Below are 19,103 nucleotides of genomic sequence, written 5' to 3' on the forward strand. Positions count from 1 at the left end.
AAAAAAGTGAAAATAAAATATTCAAAAAAAAGAAAATAATTTCTTGATCCTTTCAATTGTTAACTGCCTTTTAGTATTTGTCATCGACTACCAAGAAACTGAGTCCAAATCTATGCAGCCAACACATCCTGAATCCCTGTTAGGATCCAAACTGTGTTACGATTTATGTAACCTGTAATAAGCCTTCTAGATTTTAATATTGAAATCAAAAATCACACACATCATAGGGTAATTTGTATGCCAAAGGAAAAGAAAAGGTATAACAGTATAATAGTTTTGTCATCTGGGTAATAAGTGGAAAGTGAAGCCAGAAGTGCAGGAGCAGCTGGAGAGCTTTACATGTATGATGTACAGTCAAGCAAGTCAAGATGCTCCAGAAGATTTTGAGGAAAGATGAGACCCTCAGCAGCAAGTGGAGAGTTGTTTCTGACCGCCTGCCCCACCCCCTCTAAGACTCACTCATCCCCTCACATTCAGCAGGTGAACTATAGAGTAGTCTGTTTCAAACACCTAGAAAACACTCGATCTTCTGGAGGTCTAAACCATATGATGAGGGCCAAGGGTGAGAAAAGAACAAGGGAGGGATTTTGGAGCCCGTTTAGTCTTGTAGCCAATGTTGCCCCCTATCTTTCAGCTAGTGTTATCAATAATGATTGCAGTCATAGCCTTATGTTGTTATTATTGTTGTATTGCTATTGTATAAAGTGTTGTCTGTTATGTACAGTGCTTTGGAGAGGAATTTCCCCTTGGGGACAATACCGTCTAAAGTCTAAAAGTCTATAGAGGCCAAAGAGGATGAGAAGGAGATCGATGATGAGATGAACGACAATGATTGATTGCCATCCATTTAATAACCTTGTACTTGATATCAGAGAATAAACTACTTTCATTTACGATATGAAATGTGTCTTGGACTCCATGCTGCATACATAAATGCCTCCACAGTCACAGTTAACAAACAACATATGAACAAAACAGCAACACAACAAACACAACAATAAATTACACATAACTAAATATTGCACTCACCCCATGGTAAAAACACATTGCATAAAACACGTATTGCACACGCCCCCATAATAAAACACCATGAGACCATTGCACAACCCTACAGCCTCAAGCAGCATTGTTTAAAAGTTCAATAGAGGTCGGCACAAATGAGTTTTTAAAACAGTTGAGTTTACAGCTGGGGACTCTGTATCGTCTGCCAGAGGGCAAGAGCTCGTATTCTGTGTGGAGGATATGTAATGGGTCGGTCATTATACTCTGAGCTTGCCTGAGAACAGACTGCTCATATATCGACTGGAGGAGCTGGTATTCATTCCTCTCCATCACTTTCACGGTGGTTTGTACCAGACGAGAAAGCTTAGTTTTTAGTTGTACTCTGAGTTTGCCACTAGCTCTCTAATACAGCCTGATAAAATAAAAACATGATCCTCTGGTCCACACCATACACACTAAATCTGCGTGAGAAAGAAATATAGTCTCTGCTTTAGATGAGAACACAAACTTTCCACATGAACAAGTTGTCCAACTGAACGCTGAGATACTTGTACGGGCAGACCTGATTGATGTGTGTATTATGTATGACCACAGAACTCTAATCCCCCACTGATCTAGGGTCCAGAACCATCTCCTTGGTTTTAACCACATTTGGCTATTGCAGGAAACTATGTAAAAGAAAATAGAAAAAGTTATATCGATATGAGCCTAAAAGTTGCCTGTTTTTCTCCAATAAAGAGTGGTTGTACCATGTGAATGACATTTTCATTTGATTCCTGGTATCACAATTATATAAAAAATTGGGTTTATTTGTCTTTCTATGTTGTCTGGTTCAGGAGTTGGTGTTTTTCACTACTTACATAGACAGCTGCCAAGTGAACCCCTATTCCTACTGTCAACACCCAGATCTACACTCATGCTGCCAATTCTCTAAACTGTAATAAAACCAGAGTAAACTCATTTCTTGCTCTTCAATTATTCTCTTCATAAAAAAATAAAAGCAGAGATTTATTTAGTAAGAAGCAGGCTAACCTGATTGTGAAAGCCTCTCTCCCGGGAAAGAGCGATGGCTTTGTGGGACCTGCAGTCATGAATATCATATCATGAGTCATTAAAGCAAAATGTACAAACATTAAATCTTCATAGCTGAGCTGACGTACCCCATTTGTTCTTGTTCTTGGATTCCACTCAAATTCAGGAGCTTCTCGTGATATGGTGAATGAGTCTCCACGCACAGCAGATGGCAGGTCCTCACAATTCTAATTGGGAAAACAAAAGAGCAGCAAGAGCCATACAGACTCACCACCAAGTAGTAAACATATATATTATCTTTCTTGATATTCTTACCAGTAAAATATCTGTCAAGTTTCTTGATTAGGAAACTATGAACATTAGCAACATCATTAGTTCAATGCCTCTTTGATTACACCTGCATAACCTGGTACAGTGGTATAACTAAAAACAAGAAAAAGCAATCTCAACGATCTCATGAGGGCTGTCCTTAATCCCAGTCCAAGAACGCACATTATGGTTCCAGTTGTACTTGGAAGTTGGAATTTCCGAGTTCCCAGTCGGAAATTTCCACTGGAACGCACCGTAAAATTGGATCTCAAACTCAGAAAGTAGCACGTATCCCACCAGCCCCAAACTCAAAACCCAAGATGGTAGCCCTGCCCGTGTATCAACAGTGTGACAGTTGTAGCATTATCCTGTTTATTAGCAGTTTTGTCTTATTTGTGTCTCATTAAATCAGTCGTACACACAGCACTGTACAACTATCTGTGGACATGTTGCTACGCTGTTTGTCCGCGCAACATACAGCCGAATGTGTTTTTATCAACTGGTATTGGCTATCAGTGGCTAACCTGGCTAGAGCTGGGTTTACCTGGGTTTACCTGTCGTTCCAGTTTTCCTGTAAACTGGAACGACACACACTCGGGTGTGACATCATTCCCAGCTTCCCACTTCCAAGGTAAAAGGAATGCACATTAGCAGAAACCATTTTAAAGAACTGACCTGGCTCACTGTTGAAGGGTTCAGGTGATGGAATAAAATCCCAAATTAAATTAAATATGCCCATTCTCTGAATAGTGTGATAGATTAAGCATATAAATGTCATTTCCTTTTCCTACCTGCCTTGTAGCCTCTCAGATTAAACAGATTTTATATTGATTTGTTAATTTATTTTAAGTATAGTTTAGCAACTAACAAAGTGAACTGAGCACTGACTACAACATAGCATGCTGTTACTACAGTTACCACCGATGCAGTAATATCTGCGGGCACCGCGGTTAATCTGTGGATCAAACACAGTGTCATAAAAAGTCATAAAAAAACATTCTGATAACAGATGGGTGGTGGTGGTGAATATTATTTCACAACTGCTCATATTAGTTACATTCTCTAAAATGTGAACATAGCAGAGAGCAGAATTGTGGTCTGCTGCTGCTCCAAAGAGGACAATTTAATTTTTCATCAGGCAAGAGTTACAGCAGGGAATACTAAGAAACATACAAATACTAATGACAATTAGTTATACAATTATAGAGAGAGATTGCTGCAGCAGGCTGCATACATAATGCATAAATAAGAAACTATATTGCAAAGGCACATTTTACCATGCAAATGTTTACAATTACTGAAAGCAGCATCTTTAATCTTCTAAATCATTAAAGAAAACACTCATATATCAACAGGGGTGGATTTGGGGATTTGGGGGCCACAGGCAGTCTTATTTTCAACCTTTCTCTAACTGGGAATGTTTCAAATCGTTCTTTCTTCAGTAAAGCTATTAATATCACACAGTAAAAATACTGCACAAGTAAAAGTGCTGCATTCAAAGTTTTACTTAAAAGTGAAGACCGGAAGAAAGGTAATATCAACACAATGTTTTTGAATTTACTGAAATTGTGCTCAAGGTGGACTTTTAAGTCTAACCATTTCATATAATGCTGAATGCATCACATTTTATTTGTTAAGTGTTTTGGGGGATTTAATGCAAGTTATTTTGATGTATACTGAGTTAGAATAGTGACATAATTAAATATAATTTGTATATCTAAACATTATAATAAATCTATAGCTGTTTGGGGCCCCTTTAGTTAGGTGCCCCAGGCAGTTGTCTACTTTACTGGATGATAAAGTCTGCCCTGCATATCAATACAACACACACCCAATAGTAATGTTATAGTATTAGTGGCTTCAGGGCACGAAGTCCTCAGTAGAAAGACTGAGGACCCCCCCCCCAATTCTGTTCTATTTTGATCGTTTTTATTTTATTTTTACAGTTTACAGATAACTTTTTAATTTTGTTTTAAACCTGTTTGTTTGAATGATGAAAAAATAAATATAATTTCCTCAACATTTGAATGGTGCCATTATTCCACTAACAACTTACAACTAAAGATGATATTAACAAACTAAAGAAACAACTTTTTGTAACGGTTTACATAGTGGAACAGTTACAAGATGGTGGTGAAAAAAGTTAGTCTGGAGCCCTGTGTCTTGTTTTTAACAGGTTAAAAAAAATCTGCCTTTTGACAAGTGACTTCAGCCAGACCTATATGAGTCTCGATGTAAGGAGATGTTAATACAAAATATTCATCTATCAGTGTTTTTACCTGAGTCGGTAAAGGTCAGAGAGGCTCCTCCTATCCAAAAGATCATGAGCAAAGACCTCTGCGAGGTGCAGTATGGGCAGCGTCAGGTGACCGAGTGACAGCGAGAGGAGCTCCTTCTCCAGCAGGTTAAGATAAAAAAGGCTCTGGGTCTACAGCCAAGCATATGAGAAAATAAGGATAAGATACCCAAATGAATGTACATATTAATATTATCCACTTTTCAGAATGAAAGCGTGTCAGTGCAATGCTTTATACTTTTATCAGCTGAGTTTTTGATCCTATATAACCAATAAAAACAGTCTAAGCTGAAAACAAATCAGAAACCATACCACAGACAGTAGATGGTTATGACACTTCATAGAAATGTGAAGGAGATCCGTGTAGCCTTGCCTGCTTTGTAATGCTGTGTGTATTAATACACTGGGGGTTACTGTTGGTTCTGAATATCTGCCTGGCCTGATCAGGACAGATGTAGCGAGCCCAGGCCTCTGGGGTGGAAGGAAGTGCCTGATCCAGGACAACAGGTTTAGGTTTCTCCTCAGCAGGTGGAGGCTGAGAACAGATGAGACAGGGAATTGATATTTTGTATTGTGCTGTGATTATTAATGTGCAGTCACTTAAGATGAAGTACAATTAAATAAAAATGATTAAATATGAATACTACTTGTCAAGGAAGGATGTTTTCATTGCTCCAGATAGTAATCAAGTGCTATGTGCTAATCTAAAACTTGCTTTCCATGAAACTGCATGATTCTTTAAAAGTAAAAAACCTGTACTGAACTGTCTGTTACAAACTTGCAGTAAGACTTACATCTTTCCCTTTTTTGCCTTTGCCCTTGTCTTTGCCCTTTTTGGACTCAGCAGAAGGAGGAGGTTTGGGTGGCTGACTCTTTGCCAACTCACTGGAAATCTCACAAACCACTGCCATGGACACCTGCAGAGTGACACATAGTGAATGTTCCATACTCAACTCAAGCATGATTTGCATTTGAAGAACAGAGGACTCTTCTTTATTAATTGGGTGATGTAAAAGATGCTATACCTGCCATATTAGGAGTACAAAAGTATAGGCTCTGAGCAGGTTAAGCTGGTGCTCAGGTGAAGACCTGTTTGCCATGACAGCGAGCAGAGTGTGTGCTCGTACCAAGCTGTCAAGGCGCCGCATCTCCCTCAGATTAGACACATTTTCTGTGAATGACAATCCCTGGACTCCTATCAGAGTCTCAGATTTCGTATTCCTCTTCTTTGACTCTTCCTCTAAATAGTGGAAAAACACACAATGTGTAATTAACCATGACAAAAAGGAACAAGGATAGATATAAATAATGATCTGAAAGTATAATTCGTCATATACTATACAATATCACACACAAAATATTACTTATACTTTATTGGCCTGTTTATATAATGTATTTGCTGACAGGACTGATTCTCTAATCTATGCACATCAAGCTTTCAGCCTTTGTAGAGGGAAAACCTTCAGATGTGTTTTTTGGTGACATAATAATCTTCCACTAAAACAAAATTGCACTCCTTTCTATTTTTGACCGAGGATTAACTTCCCCTTTTTCTTTTATTTGAGTGTTCAGTTTGTCTCTCAGGGAATATCTAATCAGCATGTAGCAGGAGACTAAAGAGACAGCTCACAGCAGCATTTTAGAAAGTGTTACGCTATTATTAGTGGGTACCCACATGGGACATTGAGGAGTCTGTGTCTTTCTGTGGTCAGATGTTTCTCCTCTGAACAATATTTGTTTGGTTTAATGTTCAGACTTGATGGTTACAATAAATCTCATTGCTGCAATGATCAAAAAGCTGTGGCACAAAATGGTATCAGATGCTATTTCCACAGTGAAAACACAGTGCTATGATATAAAACATCAGGGATTCTCTAATAAAAGTATACAGGCATATGTACACACATGCTACCACACACATACAAACTCAAGCCATATGGCAGAGGGCCCCCTGAGAAATGTGCTTTCTATGCTTACATAGTCACCTCAAAGGGAATTCTAACAATCTGTTATTTTACATTCTCTCAGTTTCAGAGTTTAGAGTGCACAGAAGCATAATTAACAAAACTGTCTAGTCATTCACACTGTTCTGCCATAATCTGATGAACAAGATGAGCCAGTAAGTTCTACCTGTACCTTCTGCCTGTTTTGTTTCCACTTGGAGCAGGATGTCTATGGCCCACTGAACCTGGTGCTGGGCATTTGCTTTGGGGAAGTTGTGACAGTACAGCCACTCTCCGAACTCCAGCAGGAGGCTGACCTTCTGCCACTGAGTCTCTGCACTCTGGTCACAGATATCAGAAAAGAAAAAAAGTAAGTATTTTTCTTTATATTTCGCAATTTTGGGGAAGGGTGAAATGGGTTAATATGAGCATTATACTCTTCTTTTCATAGCTGCAGCAACAGAGGTTTTTGGAAAAAGCTGTAATGATATTAATTCTCCACAAGATGGTGCTACAGCATCATTCTTACTTTTGAATATAGCCAAAAGACCACACAGGAAATAAAATGATAAGTTTAAGGGTTAGAATTCTCTAAAATGACAAATTAAAATGTGATATCTCAATGTGAATTTGCAGAAGCATCTGTTTAAGTACTAATGTCAAAATGAAGCTGGAACAGAGGTATTACCAAGAGAGAGGTGATAGAATTCTGGTAATAGGTCAGCTGTTGGTTTATATTGCCAGCACACAGTGCCGCCCGGTGCCACATGACTGAACAGCACTGCTCTCCTTCATGTTGTAACTTCTGCATGTCCAGCAGTATGCTTTCCCCTAGTCGTGCCTTCACCTGTATACGATGCTTCAGTAGAGGTCTGGTAAAAAGAAAAAAAAACAAAGTAGACAATAAGATGTAATTAGCCTATGTATCTACCGTGCCTGATCCCTCTCATCTCCTTCACCCAGTATTTTATTTGTTTTTACTCACAGACAATGTCTGGTACAAGGCATGTCTCTAATAGCTTTATCCAGCAGCTGAAGTGCACCCTTCCAGTCTGCTCTATCAATTCGGATGTGGAGCAACGAACTGTAAATTGCTGCTTTCAGGGTCAGGTCATCTTCATCTACTGACAGAGGCACACACGCAAAAAAACACTTATTTAGACAACTGATCTATAATCTAATGTATGCAAGTGTGTTGACATGTAGCCATAAATGTATATCTAAGAAATTAAACTCCATCTATATGAAAATATAAATACACATACCCCAAAGTGTAATTGTTTATCCAAGAATAACTAATTTTTAATGCCATGCATTATTTACAGTAAAGAGGTTACAGAGGATAAGTGCAAATTGCCTCCAAAAATGGAAAGGGACCACTTTATATATGAACCCTTTCAGTTTCCTTTTAGCACTTACTTGATGCTTCAACTTTTGAACTCCCAAGAGGAGGTGTGGTCGAGGTCAGCAAGCCTTTCACTTTTCCCTGTTTGTGGAACAGAAGGAGGAAAAGATTAATACTTGAGTCGCTACAAGAGTGATAGGAGAAAGTTGCTGGTCGTTGTGGATGGTTGATCGTAGTGAAAGCTCACTGATGTATGAGATACATTACCATCCGACTTTGCCCTGTGTGTGACCTTGCACCCTTATCTTTAAAGTCCCTTTTACACTCAGTGGCTGAACATTACTGGGTTTAGTTTCCCAGGTGGAGTACTGTCACTGCTGAAGAATGATGTCAAGTTGAAAAAATACACCATAAATTGAACATCATTCGGAATTCTCATGTATCCTGTCTTTAATAATGGATTTTAAGTTATTTTGCAGTTGTACTACTGTTTATTTCCCTGACTGGATTACTGTCCACAGGCTGCTCAGATGTATCCTTACAACAACAAGATCTCCCCTGCAGCACCCTCAAGGATTTAAAAAAAAAAAATCAATTACATCATTAATTAAATACACCAGAGCATAGTGTTTGAGAACTCTGCTGCTTATATTACTTTACTCTTACTAGTTTGATAGCAACCAAACTAATGTACTTAAAACAGGACAAACTAGAAAAAGAAAAAAGGACATGAAAAGTAGATTCTGGCTGTTATTTGATTTTGTCCCTAATGTTTTTTTTTGGCTGAACTTTTGTCTTGTCAGCTTTGGGCCTGATTAAACATACAACATTTCATGCAAGACTTGTCTGATGCTGTGATGGGAGATAATGTTGTCTCTACGGCGCATAATAACAGAGGACTGGAGCATTACCCGTTGTAGAGGGGCGGACTGTGTGTTTGGAGGAAGAGTTATTGGAATCTTACCAGCCATCGGCGCACACATGATGCCAACATGAAAAACTGCTAGAACATACAGTATATAGATTGAACGTGTGTTTAAATGTGTGAATGTAGTAAAGGGTGGCTCATACATTTGCATGTTTGGTGTTAGTATGGATCAGGGCGTTCAGGATCTTCTCCAGGGGCTCTTTAAGCTGCATTCTTTCCTCAGAAGTGCGCGTCAGAGGTAGACAAGTGTTCCAGTAATGCCTGGCAGCTGTGACGCATAATGCTGGATTCTCAGCCTTCTCTGCATAGCTGTGGACAAGAGAAGGTAACAAGCAGATATAAGGTTGCTAAATGTCATAGAGAGCACATTTAGAATGTGTTTTTGGAAAACTAATCTTTTGCTGCCCAAGGCGTTAGTCAATATATACTTTAACTCCAACTTTATTTAATATAGTACTTTACAGTTGGTCCAAAGTGCTAAAACAAACACAATAAAGAGGAATCAGAATGATGATAAAAATTACTACAACATCATTAATAATAAAAGTAATAGAGACAGCTCACTAGAAAAGCACAAACCTATGGAAACTTCAGGTGAAATATCTGAGCTGGTTTTTATTAACTTAATTTAATTTTAATTTTTTTGTTAGGTTAAAGTTAAAAGTTGGTAAGCAGAAGTATGATTTTAGATTATTCTTGAAAGTCTCGATAGTGGGGGAAAATCGGATTGGGGCGGGGGGTTTTCACAGTTTTGGGGCAGCACATAACACCTCGTCCTGGATCTGCAGATAGACAGAAGTCTCATCAGTTCTCTGCCAGTGGGATATGGGGACAGGAGTTCTATTACAGTATATACAGGGGAGCAAGACCTTTCAGTGGGAGTCGTGTGGTCCCTCTTTTTTGATCTCCTCAAAACTTTCACTGCTGCATTTTGGACTAGTTGGAAACAGGATAAACAAGACTGTATGGTACCAAAGCATATAGATTCACTGTGTACTGTGACAGTACCTAACACTGGACAGAAGCATGTTCATAGCCTCTCTGTAACTGTGCAGATCTCCACTGGACTCGTGGATTAAGCTCAAACCCCTCAAACAGGCTGCACTGCTCAGCATCTCATTCACTGCAGGCGAGCCATACCTAGGGATATCAAAAATGCATTAGTTATCAGTCAATCAATCAATCCATCAAACCTAATACAGCACTGATACCATAGGAAAAGCCAACTCAATTAAAATGTTGCAACCTCAGGCAAAAAAGCAATTGCTTGTTCATTGGTGTGAACTGCAATACTCTGGAATGTGCACAAGGTGTCACCTCCTCCTCAGAGAGCTCTGCATGCAAATATCTCACCCGCCCCTACTTGAGTGTTTTCCATAACAAAGCACACATATTCATATCAAGTGCTATTGCATATTTTTAAGAGTCAGACTAAAACAGACCAACTTCACAATATGTCAAACCCGGCCCAGCATTTCCCCAAAATTCTTTTAGTGTTCAAATACACTTTAAACAGCTAACAACACTCACAAAACACAAGGCATGGTGCTGAGGCACTTTGCTGCTACTTCTTCCAGCTGCAGAGCGTTCTTGGTGCAGCACAACACCAAGCTGTGGTCCTTGGCATTGTGACAGAAGGCAGCCAGCTGGCACCACACCTGCAGCTCCACCACGGCGTCATTCCAGCTGCATTCAGACGCCATGCTCACCAGCTTTAAAGGTGAGGAAAGAGAAGAGGCAGAGGGAAGGGAAATGGAGGTGGTGAGGCAAAATGAAGGAGGGAGTGTGAGTGAAGACAGGAGGGAGAAAAAAAGGGGGGGGGGATGTGAGAACATATGGAAGAGAGAGTGACAAAGAGAATGATGGAGCAGAGATGATGAGAAGGAAAAAGAAGAAGAAGAAGAAGAAGAAGAAGAAGAAGAAGAAGAAGAAGAAGAAGAAGAAGAAGAAGAAGAAGAAGAAGAAGAAGAAGAAGAAGAAGAAGAAGAAGAAGAAGAAGAAGAAGAAGAAGAAGAAGAAGAAGAAGAAGAAGAAGAAGAAGAAGAAGAGAGGATGAGGGAGATTGTTTTTTAAAGTGAAGGAAAGCAAAGGATGAGGGAGCCACAGGAAGGGGGTACGGGTATAAAGGAAAAGTAGGAGGGAATAAGGGATGGAAAAGGAATGAGGTGAATGAATGGGGGCATGCATGGGAAGAATGGATGGAATTTAAAAGAGGAGGGATATAGAGCAAAAAATGGAGGACAGAAGGAAGGAGTGAATGGAAATGAGGAGAAAGGAATGAGGTAAGAAAAAAATGGGAAGGAGGGATGAGAGACAATGAAAGGAAATGTTGGTGGAGAAAAGGAACAAAAAAAGTTAAAACTGACAATAATTGACCAAAGCGTGATAATCGAGGCGGCTACACTATTTCAAAGATATTGACAGATGACGAGATGCGGAGGGCACATGGGTCATCTCGGCATCTGTTGTTGCCATCTGGGCTCTAGCCACAGTAGGAAAACATGAACATAGGAGGAGTACATACTGTGGAGAAGCTGGGAACAGAGAACTCCATATGCCTCAGGATCCTATTGCACTGAAGCATCTCCACTCCAACCAGCACACGTGTCATCGCCAACACTTCCTCATTCTTACACTGCAAAGCAGGGGGGGGGGGGGTTTGAGAACAATACTTAGTGAACATTTCTGTGCAGTCCTCTGCTGAATATACACCAATCCCTTATGCTTAATTATAGAAAAGACATATACATGTATTATTATTTGCTCATAAATTATACATGGGCCTGCAGTGTGATTATCATATTGTACGTGGCCCAAATGCTGCAGGAGATGGCTTAGTTGATAATGTATGACTTGCCATCGTGTGGAAAAATGAGTTGATGAATGATTTATTGATTGCAATTACAGATAAACCCCCATTTGTATTAACGTTGTATTTCTTCATTTGCCTGGCAAGAAACAAATGTCATTAAGCTGTGACTCAAAGCGGGCTAAGGGGACGTTATGAAGGGGAAGGAAATTATTGACTGACGAATGGTCATAGGATTATGGTGACTAATCAAACAGTCCATTTAACTGAAAAATCGCGGAAGTGCTCTCCCTATATATTTTTGTTCTACTGTAAACGAGTATGATCGGGGAAATGTGACATCCGGGCCTAATCGCTGAGCGGTGGATACAATGCTGTTATGTGGATACGGAGGAAATAACGCCTGCAACATCAGAGAGATGATTAAAAATGTCAAGCAATGTAAGCTTATAATATAAGCACATTATGGAGGAGCTGTGAGTACACCATAATACAGGATGGTTTCCATTGGATTCTCAGATATAGTGTTTGTGGATTGGAAAATAACGTGATTGCATTAAAAAGTATGATATAATTTTACTGTATTTCTTCTTCTTCCTTTTTATATATTGCAATACATTAAAGTTTCTGTTGTATATCCTTATTTTGAGACATTTTTAATTACAATTTTTCTCCATTGTTTCGATGCAAAGATTTCAAGTCACAAATCTCCTGTCCTGGACACGATCACTGAGGTCATGCCATAGTGAGATTAGTCACAGACTATTTTGCGTATGTACGATAGAACAGTAGGACTGTTGTAGCCAGATGTAAATTTTGTTAATCTTATTTACCTGCTATCACCATAAAGTGATAAAGTGAGTTCTGTTTTGATCTACTATGTACATTGAAAAAGACAATTGTTTTTCTGTTTCCTCTGACTGAGGAGTTTTTTTTATGTTACAGTACTGTCTTTTCAGATACCAGTCTGTGATTCTGTTTACTGTGTGAAGAGTTTTGACAACACAGCAACTTTTGAAGCATGAATTTACTCTTTTGCAATTTAAAACACAGTTCTGCAGTTTGCATCATCTACTTTCAAGTCTAGGCTTTTGTTTCTTACATTGCATCAAGATAAATAGAGAAAAACTCAAAGTAAAAGGTGCTGTAGACGCTCCAAGTCAGTATCTATAATTACTGTGCATGATTCACTGATAATATACAGCTTCCAAAGAATTCTACCAAAAGAATACTGCCTAATTAGTCAGGTCAAAGTACAAAGCCACTTATTTTGGATCATTTTCCATTATGATTCTAACTATAACCCTGTTCACAATATGCCTGTATACTGATTACAGTCTAAAATCAGATAGCAGTGCTTTGAATGTTGATTTGAATCCAAAACATTGATTAGTAACTAAACAGACAGAGACTATAGTACCTCATCATCCGTATCCATCTTTGAGCCAATCTGCTGTTGCAAGAGCCTTTTGAGCTGCACCCATGTGGCCACCACCTGTTTCCTCGCTGCGATGGGCACGGCCTCCCCTGCGATGTTGCAGTTGGACATGCGAAGGGTGTAATCACAAAGCTTGGAGGAAGTGTGACAACAAAACGGAGCGTGAGTTTCTTCAGCTAAAACGACTGGCGAAGTCTGAAAAGCTTTTTGAGTCGAACTTGATATTATCATATTACAGTCAGGATATTGCATGATCCTAAAAGATAATAATTATATTTAGGTGTCAAAGTGTCAATTAAATACTATAAAATATGCTATGCATGCGTAAGATTCTGTAAGAGTCTATACATGTAGACGTTCTCTAGCCCAAGGCCTTGTGCAAGCCTGTCAGCTGCAGACATGACAGACATACACAGTCGAATCATAATCCAGCAAGGCTTTGTTCAAGTCAGACACTGTATCTGACCTTGTGATACTGTAGACTATTAATAAGAAATGTATTAGGCAGGGGGAAAAATAAAAAAAATAATTTTCCTTCAAAAAGGGAACCGATACGATGAAATTTAGTTAATAATTCACTGATAAAGAGCCTTTCATCTGGAGTTAAAGCTGATATTCATGGTAGATCCTTTGAATAGAAAAAGAGAAAGGCAACGGAATTTAATTGGCAACTTGCAGCAGAGAGAACAGAAGAGTAAGACTTCAGCGGCACAAAGGCGTCGTGTCATGAAAGCTACATGTAGATTAGTAATGTGGGTCGAAAGGGTAAACAAAAAAAACAAATGTATCCTGAGAGTTCTTGAGTTTTTGTCTGTGATATCTGTCACGATGAGGTGAAAATGATGTTTCCTGAAAGACATCATGCTGCTGATGTGCAGTTATGAAACCAAAACAATGTCTGATTCTGTAGTGCCTTGGGAGCCTTGAGAGCTACAAATCAGCAGTTACAAACCTATACACAAAGCTGTTTTATCTCTCTGTTCTTGTCTATTCTGCTATCCCCCTTAACCCTATTTGACATCATACTTTACCAAAGTACAATTCTAAGTTTGCTCGTCAGGGCAAGGATGGAGGAATTAAAAGCTTACACGTGTAATGGAGGGATACGTTACGTTTTTTAGCTCCGAAAAACAACATGAGAAAAGCTTCTCATCTGTTCTACAAAACAGCTCGGTATCCTTATGAATTACAATCACATTCCTAATTTATAAAATTAAAACAGCTAAAAGGTCAAAGTGAGCTTTAAACTGCGCTTTGAAAAGTGAAAAAATTCAGTCTGAAAGTTACACACATTTATGCATTATGTTTGCGATGAAGTATCTGTCAGAAGATTACATTTTGAGCTTCTGAAAACGTCCTTAAAAAAAAAAAATTCAGTAAACTCCATTCAGAGATTATACATACACAGTCTCCTCTAAGAATCTCAAGACACTCCTTTCGACTCCTGTCAGAGATTGTGATCTCTTTTTCAGCTTTAAAATGCTGAGATTTGAGACATTGTTTTCACAGTGGAAAAATCTGAAACTGAACAAAAGCAACTCAAAAAAACACCCTGACTCATAGAGAGATTCTGTACACTGTAACATAATGTATTCAAACTAAATGTGTTCTGATCATTTTGCGTGTTTTTTTTTTGCAATTTGTCTTACATGCAGATCTCGTGCTATTTTAAACATTTTAGTCATACAAATGCACACACGGGTACCTACATGCAAGCTGACATACCTCTAAAGCTTTGCGGACATCCTGCAGGGCAGCAGGGTCTAAGAAAACCCCCTGGACACTGGCAGCTTTTTCCACCCCCTTCTCAGCTCTGTTTTTGCCCTTGTCGACAGTCGGAGCCGGCTCAATGCTGTCTGGTCCACACAGAGGCTGGATCAACCCTCGGGCCACGGCATCGCAAAACAGCACAAACAGAGCACGATTCCTGAGAAATACAACACAAACAATGCTCCAAAGTGACATTATGTGGGAAATATAAGGAGTGAAAACTCAGCTCGGAGGCCGAATGTCTTTATTTTTTTCATATTTTAGTTCTTTCTGAAAGTATAAAACTTCACTGCAGATTTGGACAGCGAATGTGTTTCCTTGGCCACATTGTTGCATGAGAATGTCACTGAATCCCCAAATTTACATAATTATTGCTACGCCAAAGGACAGTTTGGTCTATTTTCATGAACATTTGCTGCTTCTTTCCATAGCCAAAAAAAAAGAGCCACACATGAACTGCTTCTTATTCTCTGAGGGTGCCACAGACAATGAATTTGCAAAGACTTACAATTTTTCAAAAGTCAACTCTGACGGCGTCTAACATGATGTGTGAGTTGCTGTCATCAGCTGAAAAAGTAATAATTTTCAGGTTTCATCTGAGTTGAGGGACTGCAGCGCTTAGAAAAGTCATTCAAAACCCCCTGAGTCATTTCAAAAAATGAGCAGTCATCACTCAAAAAATATATGTTTCATATTTCTTGAAATGCTGACATTTGGTGAATGAGTTTTCATCAAACACCTGTTTATAATAACATCAACAGCACCTGCACCAAATTAGTCTTTGATGAATTTCCATTGGAGGAGCTCAGCTTTTGAAACAGCTTAGATTGAAATACCTATTTTGCAAATACTCCAGGCAAAAACACAGAAACAGGTATGGGTTGTGTGCAGGTGTCAGTACTTTACTGTATGTGCATGTCAACTGTAAGAATAACTACTACCTAATTGCAGAAAGCAGCTCCGTCCTGCAATAGAAGGGGTAATGACTTCGAGACCAGGCCTACCCATAGCATATACACAGCACAGCATATATTATTTGCTTTATATATGCTGCCATGAGGTCAGGGCATGCAGTTTGATCACTGACTCATGTTTCTTCCAATCAAGTAACATTGCAAAGCTCAGATCTGTGGTGTCTCCATCTGAGCTAGAGATGATCATCCACAATGCCCTCTTCACCTGTCTCAGCAAAACATCTCTGAACCGCCTACAAATGGTCCAGAATGCTGCTGCTTGGCTGTAAAGGTCCAGCCGGAGGTCACACGTTACACCCATTTTATGTTCTTTACATTGGCTCTCCATCCGGTTTAGAATTTATTTTAAGGTTCTTCTATTCACATACAGAGCCCTGCACAATCAGGCACCTGAGTACATACTGTATGTGACCTTCTAAATCCATATATACCCAGTAGGTCATTGGGGTCTGCGGATCAGGGTCTACTGGTCTCCTGAAAACAAAAGGTGGACACTATGGAAGACTCACCTGTTTAAATTGGCCTTTTTCTCACATTCAAATGTTTTAGTGTTGTTTTTTCTTGTGTTTGAGGTCCTCTGTTTGCCTGCGGTTTTGCTTTTATATTTTTATAGTTTTCTATGTTTTAATTTAGTCTTTATTTTTATAATTTTAAAGATTTTTTCTGGCATACACACCTTTATTAGCAGTAGAGACAAGAAATCACTGGTGAGAGGAGGGTGTGACATTAAGCAAAGGTCCTCCGGCCAGGATTCGAACCGGGGTCCGCTGTGTATGTGGCATGCGCCCTAACCACTTGACCACCTGCGCGCCCTAATTTAGTTGTTATTGCCTTTGTTTTTTAATGTTTGCATGTTTTTATGATCTTTTCAAACTTTATTCTATGAAGCACTTTGTGAATTCTATTCCTGTGAAAGATGTTCTACTAAATAAATGTATTATTTATCATATTATTACCCAGTGCACTCTGTCTTTCGGAGCATATCCACGAGGCTTTGGAAGGTGGGAAGGAGGCGCTGGTGCTCTCCAGCTGCCAACAAGTGGCTGCTGTAATTCCACAGGTAAATGGCTGCATTTGTCGCCACCCACGATTCCCTGATCTCTGCTCCGAGCTCCGCTGCTCGCAAGAAGTTGGAGGTGGCGTAGGCAGAAAGAACCTGGATCCAATCTCTGTGTGAAAGAGGTAAAGAGGTACAGTAAAGAGAGCCAAATAGAGAGTCAAATTTGTGTGTTTAAGAGAGAAATATATTAAAGTAACCACATGGTTTTGTTTCTAGTGGAAAATTACACTAAAAGTACAATTCTCCTATTTTTCACATTCATAAGTTCATTTGTAGAATAAAAGTGGAATGTTCTTAGCCAAGTTTTACTGCATGACATGTATTGAGTGGAACCCCACCTCATTGGTGTCAAACAGGTTATATCTAATGAGGCATTTAACAGCTACTTCTTTGAGCCCTTGAATACACAGCGATAGCTCTCAACCCTCATAATGTCACCCTGTGCTGGAGGTAGATTATATTTTCTATTTATTCAGTCATCTGAGAATCATGACAAGGCAAAGGCCTAGCAATGCAGTAGCTTTATTGCTGAATGGGATATGTAAGGTCTTGTAAGTCTATGTATGTGCTGGATAAACCTTTTAAAATGATCCAGTTAAGACTCCTACTCTGTATTTTACAACTCTGCAATCCAGGGAGACTAGTTACAGATAAAAATCAGACTTTAAAAAACCTGGATTAGATATTTGGTTTTGACTCCGTCTGGTTCATATGCTCATTTATCAACTGCATAATGTATAATGAGGAAGAGGAACCACGCTGGCCACGACAACACTGATTCTAGAAGAACTCAGCTGGAAATAGCTAATGAGGAAACAGGTTATTAAATGTGTAATTAAATGTGTCTAGTCCTGAGGCTTTATGGCATACAGTACATCTACGACATTGTGGTCTTTATCTTTTAAGACAATCACATCATTGATGATTTGTGATGCTTTGTTTTGGACCACATAAATGGTGTGTGGATGATATTAGGTCTGAAGTGTAGTTTTGGTAGAGGAGATGAGGAAACAAAGCCTGTCTTATCCGTAGTAGAAGAAAAAGAGTCTCTCCTGTCATTATTTCCGACCGGTTATGCAAACATATTCACTTTAAAAACATATTCACTGGCCTGTTTAAAAAGCCACTGTCACTGAAGCACACAAATGTTGTCCCTCCACTCTAACAGAGTCTAAAAAAAGCCCCAGTTGCACATGGAGGCATTAGTGGGCAATCATGTAGTGCAGACTAATTTACGCACCACATTATATCAACTTTAGGAACATCAGATTTCAAAATGTACAAAATATTGTCAGAACAAACAGTACTTTTTGTAAATTGAATGATTTTGTCAAAACACTTTATCTAATAACAGTATGGGACAAAAACACAAAGGAAACTTTGAAGGGAATGTGGTGTCTCTTCTTGCTGCTAGTGCACATAAATATTAGAATATTTATTATAATAAATACATAAACAAATATTAAATAGTTAAATATGGTAATGAAAAATTAAAAAAGAATCTCATACTAAATATTTGTACTTAAAATGAGAAAAGTATAAATCGGTGATAAAAGTGAATAATCACAGATATAGATGCTGCAAATAGACGAAACAGACAATCTTTATTTTAGCTTTGTGACTCTGCATGTGTGTGTGCGTATGTGTTTTCACCTGTAAATAATCCAGTGTGGATCCTCCTCAGACACACAAACCCCTTTTTCCTGTTGGGGGACGACAGGGCTGTTGAGCTGCACCCCTTTGGTTTGCATTTTTTGGACGGTGGCCTGAGCAAAAGAGCGAGAGAGAGTGAGAGAGAGAGAGAGAGAGAGAGAGAGAGAGAGTGAGAGAGAGAGAGAGAGAGAGAGAGAGAGAGAGAGGGAGAGAGAGAGAGAGAGAGAGAGAGAGAGAGAGAGAGAGAGGCCGTTTAGTTCCCAGCATCAAACAGATAAGATTAAAGGTGACTTCCTGTTTTGACAACTCCATAATAAATGAAGAAGAGAGGACCTCCCGCTATGGGAACGGCAGCTTCTCTAAAGCCGGAGCTGTAGCACATCAAAGAAAAAAAAGGAAATGACTGGGGAGCATTTTACTCCAGTGGCAGCCATCTCAGATAAGACAACAGGAACTTGTCTTCATCATCAAACTGAGAGGTATTTATGTTTTAAATTAATGAACTATACCAAACTCTTTAAAAAACAGGAAAAAAAAGAATTCC

The 19,103-nt window shown here is 39.1% G+C and overlaps 1 protein-coding gene across 1 annotated transcript in view; it reads right to left on the reverse strand.

Annotated features, from left to right (window-relative positions):
- The window catches only part of LOC133992271 (cilia- and flagella-associated protein 46), a 57,769-nt gene that overhangs the window by 23,410 nt on the left and 15,256 nt on the right, over positions 1 to 19,103 (reverse strand). Inside the window, exons 17-33 of the mRNA XM_062430990.1 lie at positions 18,560 to 18,672; positions 16,803 to 17,015; positions 14,828 to 15,029; positions 13,085 to 13,234; positions 11,380 to 11,490; positions 10,386 to 10,567; positions 9,864 to 9,995; positions 8,999 to 9,164; positions 8,002 to 8,068; positions 7,568 to 7,706; positions 7,271 to 7,454; positions 6,770 to 6,923; positions 5,665 to 5,879; positions 5,434 to 5,556; positions 5,013 to 5,174; positions 4,623 to 4,771; positions 2,163 to 2,261 (exon numbers count right to left, since the gene is read on the reverse strand). Coding sequence (XP_062286974.1) covers positions 2,163 to 2,261; positions 4,623 to 4,771; positions 5,013 to 5,174; positions 5,434 to 5,556; positions 5,665 to 5,879; positions 6,770 to 6,923; positions 7,271 to 7,454; positions 7,568 to 7,706; positions 8,002 to 8,068; positions 8,999 to 9,164; positions 9,864 to 9,995; positions 10,386 to 10,567; positions 11,380 to 11,490; positions 13,085 to 13,234; positions 14,828 to 15,029; positions 16,803 to 17,015; positions 18,560 to 18,672 — 2,561 coding nt within the window. The remainder of the gene's footprint in view (positions 1 to 2,162; positions 2,262 to 4,622; positions 4,772 to 5,012; positions 5,175 to 5,433; positions 5,557 to 5,664; positions 5,880 to 6,769; positions 6,924 to 7,270; positions 7,455 to 7,567; positions 7,707 to 8,001; positions 8,069 to 8,998; positions 9,165 to 9,863; positions 9,996 to 10,385; positions 10,568 to 11,379; positions 11,491 to 13,084; positions 13,235 to 14,827; positions 15,030 to 16,802; positions 17,016 to 18,559; positions 18,673 to 19,103) is intronic.

Source organism: Scomber scombrus, chromosome 12 (genome assembly GCF_963691925.1).
Source record: "Scomber scombrus chromosome 12, fScoSco1.1, whole genome shotgun sequence".
Taxonomy (NCBI): domain Eukaryota; kingdom Metazoa; phylum Chordata; class Actinopteri; order Scombriformes; family Scombridae; genus Scomber; species Scomber scombrus.